This window comes from Dipodomys spectabilis, unplaced genomic scaffold, assembly GCF_019054845.1.
Source record: "Dipodomys spectabilis isolate Male_0828 unplaced genomic scaffold, ASM1905484v1 ptg000019l, whole genome shotgun sequence".
In the NCBI taxonomy this organism is placed as follows: Eukaryota; Metazoa; Chordata; class Mammalia; order Rodentia; family Heteromyidae; genus Dipodomys; species Dipodomys spectabilis.
In genome coordinates, this window is record NW_024870696.1 from 2,034 (window position 1) to 11,275 (window position 9,242).

The window sequence follows — 9,242 nt, forward strand, 5'->3', positions numbered from 1 at the left end:
ACGGCTTGGTCAGTCTCCATGGAGCCTGTAGTTATGGAGTGAGGTGCCAATCTCCCCCTTTATAGCACCTGATTCTCTTAATTCTTCTCTTCTCCCATTCCTTGGAGTGAGAGAATGACCTCATGGGAAAGCATTGGAAAGGAACCACTTCCTACTGAGAGGATAATGTAGCTCCCTCTCCCTTCTCCTCCCTCGTCCTGGTAATCTCCTTAGAATAGTTTGTTTGCTGGGTGATGACTGCGGGTAATGGGGCCTGTTCAGCTGCCTCTCCTAAGCTCTAGGGGGATTATGAGGCCCTGGTGCTGGCAGCTGGCTTTGGAGTGTGGTGTGTTGCATTGCCTTGTATTTTCAGATAGGGCCCCAAGGCAACAGTGAAAGTCCCACCCAGGATCTCATTGTATAACTCACAGTCCCACTCTCCCTTCTATCACTTCCATGGCAGCTATCCACATGGGAGCACAAAAGTTGATTTTTAAATGTATTTTATAAATGTTTGTTTGCCCCACCTTAAAAATCTGAATAAACTCTGAAGAGCACTGAACAGGGAGAGCAGCCTGAGAACAGTACATTGTGCAATAACGTAGATTAAACAAATTGAGAACTCTCCTTCATGAAATGTGCATGATCATGACAGACAAACAAAAAGTGCTTTGTTTCCGGGGAAAGAGGGGCTCTGACATGGTTTCTGAGAAGCAGGAGGGTGAAGGAAGAACATGGTGAATGAGGAGAAAGAGTGAAAAGAGAAAGAAGGAAGGAGAAAGAGAGAGAGAGAGAGAGAATCTAGTAAGGCAGTCCTGCTTTCATTTTTAGCTCCCATGGACACCGCCAAGAACCAAGAAGGAGCAGCACTGGGGCTCTGTGAGGCTAGATGCTGGCTGCCTTCCTTCACTCCCAGAATGCCTTAGAGCTCTGGCCCCTCTGCCAGGGACTGGTTCCCATAGCCCAAGAAAATAGCATTCCAGATCCAGGAGTTAAGGAGGCAAGAAGAGAACTTTCGAGTGTGTCAACATTCTCCCCTACAGCCTTCTCCAAGGACCCACCTTTCTGCCCCTCTCTACACAGACTCCCACATTTACTGAAAAATATAAGGCTCATGCTGAGAACTCTGCATGTGTAGGTAAGTGCTACTTACCTGCTTCTTCAATGAAAGTTTAGTCTGCTATTTAGGCTCTAAATCTAGCTGTCTTGTCTATGACTGTAGTCTCTGTCTTACGCTAATCTTTGTTTTTTCTGTATAATTACCACTGCGGCTGTATCTTTAGCAATCTAATTATATCCTGCCCCCATGTCGTGCTGATCACTGCGAGGTGGGGGTGGGGGGGAGATGTGAAAGGAGAGGAAAAATGTCTCCATTGGTGTTGGATGCTACTGTTGAGGAACCTGTGGGAGTGCACCAGGCCTTGTGCATCAGGGTGTGTGAAGAGTAGAAAGGATTAAAAGTCTCAGAGACGGAGGTGGGCAGAAAGAGGCGTTTAAGCCCAATCTGATTTTCCCTGAGCCACTCAGGCTATTAAGTTTTTAGGCTGTTCTATTTGTAATCAGTAAACCTCACTCTGCGAACTCCTCTTGCTTTTCTTTCTGTATTCTGTTTCAGTAATCGCACAAAGGGATTTGAATTCAACACATCAGATTACAAGTGCAGGGCATCCTGATCAATGTCACCCCTTTCATCTTCCTCTTTCATCCTCCTCAACCCCACCTACCGCCTCAGTTTACCTGGGTCCATTTTCACACATATACATTGGATATTATGACTGCATTCATCCGCCCTTCATCTCTCCTTCTGTCTGCCCACTTCTCCATGATCTCATTCCCCATCCCCTCCATGCATGTTTCTAGCTTCCTGGTGTTCATATTGTTACACTGGGAGTTAGTAGTTTAAAAGTTACACCATTGAAATCTTCCCCTGCATGTATCACGCTTTAGTGAATACATTTGTTTATTCTTAGTCAATATATTAGTATATTTAACCTTGTATATGTTTACATATCTATCTGTCATTTATGAAAGAAAATATGTGCCTGACTTACTTAGCATGTTTTTCCATATCCATCCGTTTCCCTGCAAATAACTTAATATTATTCTCCCTAAGAGATAAGTAAAATTCACATATATAGACACATATGTATGTGTCTATATATGAATATATACATATATAGTGATACATATGTGTGTATGTGTGTGTATATATATATATATATATAAACTTTTTCTTGACTCCCTCCATCACCTTGGCTGTTTCCATAACTTTCAGTCCACTCTTTGAGATATTAACTCTCCTGAATTATTACAGGGCAAAGTTATGAATCTCTCCATTAGCACAGGGATGTGGCAGGATTGGTGACTGAATGATCCTGCCTATACATGAGTAGGTGAGCTGAGGGGGCTCCAAATAATCTGTGCCCTAAGCCCCCAAATCCTCTCTGGACCTCTGAACAGACTCTTCATTTTCTTCCCCAAACAATAGTTCCTACACTTCGGTGGTCTTTGTGGCATCTGATTGGGGGCTGCTGTCAATCACTGTTTAAGCTGGTGAGGAGGCTGAGACTCAGGGAAACAAGCTCACCCTCCATTGTTCTTTGTCACTCCATAAGCTCATTTTATTACAGGCAGCATTTACCAATAGTGCCTCCATGCGAGTAAGTAGCTTTGGCTTCAAAAATTCACAGGCTTCAAACCATGGCTGCCTATGCAAGGGCAGAGGTCAGCCTCTCAGCCATATTTCCCCAGCTGAGTTGAGGTGGGCTGGAAGGGCCTTTGTCACATTCTCTCTAGCCCATGAGGAGGATGAAGAGGACCATGGTCAGGGGACCACTGTATAATATTGAGATGGAGAGGAAGAATGCCAAGCAAGCAGAGGCCAGACTCAGCTTAAGCGTGCAGAGACTGGAGGACATATGTCTCTACCGTATGAAATCACTGGCCTGGGAGCAGAGACAGCTCCAGAACGAACTGCAGAGGCTGCAGCAAGGTAAGGCCTGTGGGGCTGGGGAGCCGTCTCCTGCGGAGGCAGGGTGGGGTGATGGGCAGAGCTCACCATGTGGCTGAGGGGAGAATGAGAGCCTCACCTCAAGACAGGGGTCCTTGCAGAGACTCAACACCAGCAGAGTGAGAACTTCCCCCTTCATCTGAATTTTATCCTACCTCTGCCTTCCATACTCTCATTCCCTCCCTCCTTGAATCCCACAGGTCTGGGATTCGAGCGTTTAACACTTCTCAGGCTGCCAGTGATGACATTTCCACTTTCTCATTTTCCTTTTCAATCTGCTTTCCTTTCACTGTATCTGAGCTGACTTGATTCCATGCCCTCCTTTTCTCCTTGCAATCTAACTATTGATTGCAATCTAATTTATTGAGTGGCTTACTACAGTATGAGTCACTCTCCTTGCGCATTTTATCAAAGGAAGGTTGAGAGTGAAGGAGAAAGAGTGAGATTATAACCTAAGATGATAACCTGATATAAGCTGAGATTATAACCTCAGCTTCTTGAAATGTGACATGGACACACTTGAGGATTCAGTGAGCAATTGGAGTAGGATGTAAATTAGGAATACTAAAGACATGTCAGCTCTGATCAGCAGTAGAAATTCATTACTGAATTTAAGTCTCCTACTGTTTTGTTCAAAATTGCCTCCATTGTAGTTTGCAGAAACTGGTTCTCTTTCTCTGTCATTACAATAACTAGATTTTACTATTACTTCATGTTTTGGCATAGCATAGGTAAACTCTGTTCTTTATGACTGTACCGCTTCCTCCTTGAGACAAGCACAATGATGATGTAAATTCTGAAGGAGTCGGGTGGCATGGTAAACTGGGAAGCCCTTCAGATCTACATAGTTTAACAGATAGATCACACAAGCCATGAGTAATGACCAAACATTTCGCCTGGCAATTATTTTTACCCTTCAGTTATTTCTAGTTATTTTTAAGTATTTCTGGCCACCTTGAGTTTAAAAGATGACTCCTGATTAAAATGAATGCCTCAGTTTTCATTTTCCCTGAAATAAATGATTCAATCAACCCAGAAGGAGTGTTTACTTACTGGGAAAGGATCCTAGAAAACTTTTGGTGGATTCTCACTTTAAGCCTCAAGGAATAAAATAAAATAAATAAATAAACCAGTGGAGATCATGTGCTCATTCATATAAAAGGCCCAACCCTAAGGAGGTGGCCGTCCTTTGCTGAGTAAAGCATTTTCCACAGCCACAGTATATGGAAATAGTCTGGACAAGGAAAAAGGAAATATCGATTCAAATTTTCCATGAACTGTTTCCACGTTCTTTGTGTTTCTGTGTCCTATATGTCTCAGACCTCTTGACAGTAAAATTAGGGACAGAGAAAGGAAATACCACAAACTGCACCAGTAGTTATCAGACAATGATTCTCCATAATCCATTTCCCAAAACCATTATCCATACTCAATTCTAGGCTCCTGAGTGAAAAATTTTTAAACATGTGTATTGCTAGTCCTCATCTTAGAGCTTTGCCTTAGTAGATTAGAAATGAAACTCAAAAATACTAAGGCATATTATTCTGCATCAGATGTTTTTCAGACCAGAAATCACAAAACATGATTACAACTACTCAGAAAGAGGCAGGAACAGAAGAAATCTGAGAAAATATGGCCTGTGTCCTAGAGATGCTCATATTTCAATTGGAAGTAGCTGTACTTACACAACATTATCTTCAAAAATCCTAATAACTAAATTAGAGTTGTAGACAAAGTAGGGCAGGAGTTCTGTAAGCATCCTACATCTGTCAAAGGACCCTTACATAAGATGTCCCAGGAGAGGCACTGTGCACAGAATCCAGAAGTAGGAAGAGAATGTGGGTGAGATGGGGGCGGTGGAATGAGTGGGGCCATATCCAGAAGAAAGGCACATCAGTGAACATGGCTTGCTCCAAATAGTTCAGTGTAGATGAAAGGGGGCTGGGAAGGTTCATATGAAGTTTCCAGAAGCCAAATAGGGTAGATAGTGCCTCAAATTATAAATAGACTCACAGATCTTGCAAAAGAAACTAGATTTTATCCTTTAGGATTTGTTAGTGAGGAGACTGAAAGTTCAAAAGTGTGTTTGTGTGTGTGTGTGTGAGAGAGAGAGACAGAGAGACAGAGACAGAGACAGAGAGAGAGAGAGAGCACCCTCTAACTACAGTGCTTAAGATAAAAATATTCAGGGAGCCAGGCTCCAGAGGCTCATGCTTGTAATCCTAGCTACTCAAGAGGCTGAGATGTGAGGATAGCGGTTCAAAGCCAGTCTGGGCAGAAAAGTTCTCATGAGACTCTTATCTCCTATAAACTACTCAAACAAGCTGGTATATGGCTCAAATGGTAGAACACCAGCCTTGAGCACAAAGAGGCTCAAAGGCAGTACCCAGGCCTAGTTCAAGATCCAGGACAAGCCCACACACACACACACACACACACACACACACACACACACACACACACACACAATAGCCTCAGGGTATATTCACAGTAAAGACATGCTTGAAAGAATTCCAAATGAACATCATTATCTGAAATCCCAAAATATGGTATTGGCCAGGTAAGGAAGTGAAGAGAGCAGACTCGGGACATTTAGGAAGTAAAATTAGCTGAGCTTTGTAATGAGGAATATGCCCACCAGAGTGTAATGCTTGGCACAAAGCATGGTTTCAATTGTACTGAATCAATTGGGGCAAAGCACATGGATACAGCAGTATCACACCTTTGCAGATCACACCGTGGAAAGATCACACTGCAGAGAAGAACCTTTTGGCACTGTAACCATCAACAGCAGAAAAGCAGCCTAGCTAGATGTAGCTCAAAACCCTTTCTTTTATAGGGAATAGATATGGTTCTGCCATATTTTGAAAATACCCCAACTGTCTCCAAGAACAGGAGAGAAAGAGACACTCGTAGAGGACTATTGTTTATCCTGGCTACTTCACAAAGAAACATTCAGATGAAAGAATATGAGTTTAATGTGAGTTCTGGGTTCATGGTACAATCATACTTCTGTGCTTCGCGTCTAAAAACCACTGTAGATACTTTATCCTTTTTGTACTGCTGAGCTGATCAAACTCAAGGCTTTGTGCAGGATAGATAAGTGCTTTACCACTGAGCTAGACCCCACCCCTAACCCACTGGAGATTTAAGGAACTCATTCCTACTAAAGCAAACAAATGCAAAAATTCAACTCCCAATGGCCAACTTGTAAGATATCCTGAAAGGAACTGGATCCTTGGTAGCAGCCATGACTACAAGAAGTGTCATCTAAGTACAAGAAGCTCATCTAAGTATGGTTGCTCACTTCAGACTCTGAATAGGAAGTCACATAATTGTAGTGACTGAGACGAAATGCTCCCAACCCAGTTATTTCATTTTTGAAAACATTATGCTTGCCAAGTAAAACATTCAAACAAAACCTTAGTGAACCAAGGCAGTTTAGACCTCTGATATCCGTGTTTCTAATCCTCTTTGACATGCTGTAGGTAAATATTAGGACCGGCATAAAGATTTTTCATTTTTTTTTATTTTACATCAACTTTATTCTCAGAGCAACCTGTGTGAATTAAAGCCTCACATTGCCAACCAAAATCTCGTATCAGCAATAAGTTCTGGGTTGCAAAGGAGGATTTACTATTTGCACTGTCTGTAAGGCTTTGTTACAAATTAAACAAAGACACACACAAGTGCTCCAGATTTTCCATTTTACCCCTTGTGCTGAACAACTGTGTACATAACGAACCCACACATATTCATTCTCCAGAAGCCTTCTTTTTAGCTCCCTGACTCATCTTTTCCTGTTGCATTCATTTTCTAGGACCCTATCACTGAATGGCTTGACCCAACAAACTTCATGTCTCCCAGTTCTGGAATCTAGAAGTCCAAATCTTCATGTGGGCAGGCCTGGCTCTTCTGCAGGGAGAGGAAAGAGCTGCTGTAGCCCCTTTTCTGTGGGGTGGATGGAGGTCTCCTCTTAATACTCCTCCCCTCACAAAGTGCTCTCCCTGAGTATCTCTGTTCACGTTGCTATTTTCATGAGAGCAACCCATCATCCCATATTAGAACCCACCCCGTGAACTCATTTTAACTTGATCATCTTTGTAAAGAGCCTATTTCCAAACAAAATCGAAGTCTCAGAAACTGGAGATTAGGACTTCAACATGTGAAATTCTAGGAACACAATCCAGCCCATGTTAGCACACTTCTTGTTTTTGTTAAACTTTAAGTGGTTATTCAAAGGAATTCAATTCAACATGTCATATTGATCGATGCCACCCTTTCCACCATTCTCCCAACCCACTCATCCCTCATATTACCTGCTTCCATCATTACATGTGTACATTGAATATGATGACTACATTTGTTCACCTTTCCTCACTACGCTCATCTGCCCCCCTCCCTTTGACTTTCTCCACACACAACACATGTTCCAGCTTCCTGGTATTCATTTTGTTGAACTGTAAGTTAATTAACTCACTTATTAATTAATTAATCAAAGCAGAGATCCTCAAGAAAAGATTCTCCTCTGATTTTAAAAGTGGAATTCAGAAAAGGCCACAAGCCTCCACATTCTTGCCGCTGGAAGGACAGAAACACAGAGTCCTAAAACCTAAAACCAGGTAAGAAATTATTAAACTCATGGCTATGGCCTCAACCTCTCCACTGATCTCTACTACATTCTTCTCCTTCTGCCTAAGCACAGACTTCCCCCTCCCCCATAAGGTCACTTCCTGTTCTTACAAGATCACTCCCTGTTCTTACAAGGTCACTTCCTGTTCTGACCACAAGATCACTTCCTGTTCCTACTCCCCACTTGTTCTCAACACCTCAGTTCCTCAGCCGATGTCACACTGAAGGGTCAGTGGTACACACCAGAAAGATCTAACACAAGCCCCTTCACCAGTGTTCAGAGATATCTTCTGTTTTTAAACCCTCTTTTTTAGAGCATTGGGAGCTTATATGACACCGGAAATACACAAAACCAAGCACCAGATGAGAAACTCCTTGAGGGGCAAAGAACAGCAATCTCCAAGTGACATTGGTGCCTGCTTCATGGAAGAAGAGAAACCATCAACAGGGGAAGAAGATTCTGTAACTCTCCCTGAGGGCATAGACCCCAACAAGGGCATCTCTGTTCTATGTCAAGGTCAAGAGGTTTCCACCAGTCCCATAGAGCAAGACCATGGCTCCGGCCCAACTGGTGATACAATGACACATGCTGATGAGACCAGATCCCTCAACCCTGATCCAAAGCCAGGCAGGAATGCTAGTACACAAATTCTCTCAGAGTCCATGGAGTATGCAGGAAGCTTCCAAGATGAGTCCCCAAATCCAACCTACATAGAGTTGTTTGCAAAAGCCAAAAATGCTCACTATCTCCGGCACAGGGTGCCCCCTGAGTCCGAGAGGTTGCTTAGCATTGGGGAAATCTTTGGCCATGGAGAATCTTCATGGTACTGAGCAGGACTGGATTAATTGTGAAAACAGTTCCAGATAAATCCCTTCCTCTCTAGCTACTTAATATACTACAACAATACTTCAGACAATAATCACTAAAGAAACACAGTATGAAATACAGAGATATAAACAGAAATGGTGTGTGGCAATTATATTTTAAATCCATTGAGGTATCTCACATTTAGAGGAATTAAATTGAACATGACTAGAATATAAAATTGGAAAAAGAAATAAATCTTTGGAAAAGAAATTAATTTGTAAACATGTGTTTCTTTTTTTTTGTTTTTGGTCGGTCATGGGGCTTGAACTCTGGATCTGGACACTATCCCTCAGCTCTTCAGCTCAAGGCTAGTTAGTGCTCTACCACTTGAGCCACAGTGCCACTTCTGGCTTTTTCTCTTTATGTGATGCTGAGGAATGGAACCCAGGGCCTTATGCAAGTGAGGTAAACACTCTACCACTGAGCCTCCTTCCCAGCCCAACATGTGTGGGTTTTTTAAATTTTTATTAAGTTTTTTAATTGTGAAAATACTGTACAGAGGGGTTGCAATTACATGAGCAAGGTATGAGTCCATTTCTTATCAAGCATTGTTGCCTCCTTTGTTTCCCCTTACTATACCTGCCCAGTATAAATGTACATTGATGACTGAACTTTTCTTCAAGGAAAATTATGGAATCCTGTTCATTCCTCTTGTTTTTATGAGATGGTTAAGGCGCCACCTGCTGGCACAATAGCCTGCCTAGCTTTTCTTGCTTTGGTTTCACATGTGATAAGCACGGGAACTCAATGATA

The 9,242-nt window shown here is 42.4% G+C and overlaps 1 protein-coding gene and 1 non-coding gene across 3 annotated transcripts; one reads left to right on the forward strand and one right to left on the reverse strand.

Annotated features, from left to right (window-relative positions):
- Positions 1-732: 732 nt before the first annotated feature.
- Ccdc190 (coiled-coil domain containing 190) lies at positions 733-8,672 on the forward strand. 2 transcript variants are annotated; one of them, XM_042674456.1, is made up of 4 exons: positions 733-1,117; positions 2,776-2,971; positions 7,491-7,611; positions 7,936-8,672. In XM_042674456.1, the coding sequence occupies exons 2-4, from the start codon at positions 2,779-2,781 to the stop codon at positions 8,450-8,452; spliced, it is 831 nt and encodes a 276-aa protein (XP_042530390.1). In that variant the 5' UTR covers positions 733-1,117; positions 2,776-2,778; the 3' UTR covers positions 8,453-8,672. The 2 variants fall into 2 exon arrangements, with proteins under 2 accessions (XP_042530390.1, XP_042530392.1); XM_042674458.1 differs by having other exon boundaries at positions 7,494-7,611.
- LOC122104033 lies at positions 6,560-6,683 on the reverse strand. The gene has a single exon (XR_006146866.1). It is a non-coding gene; the product is annotated as a small nucleolar RNA SNORA40 (small nucleolar RNA).
- Positions 8,673-9,242: the final 570 nt, after the last annotated feature.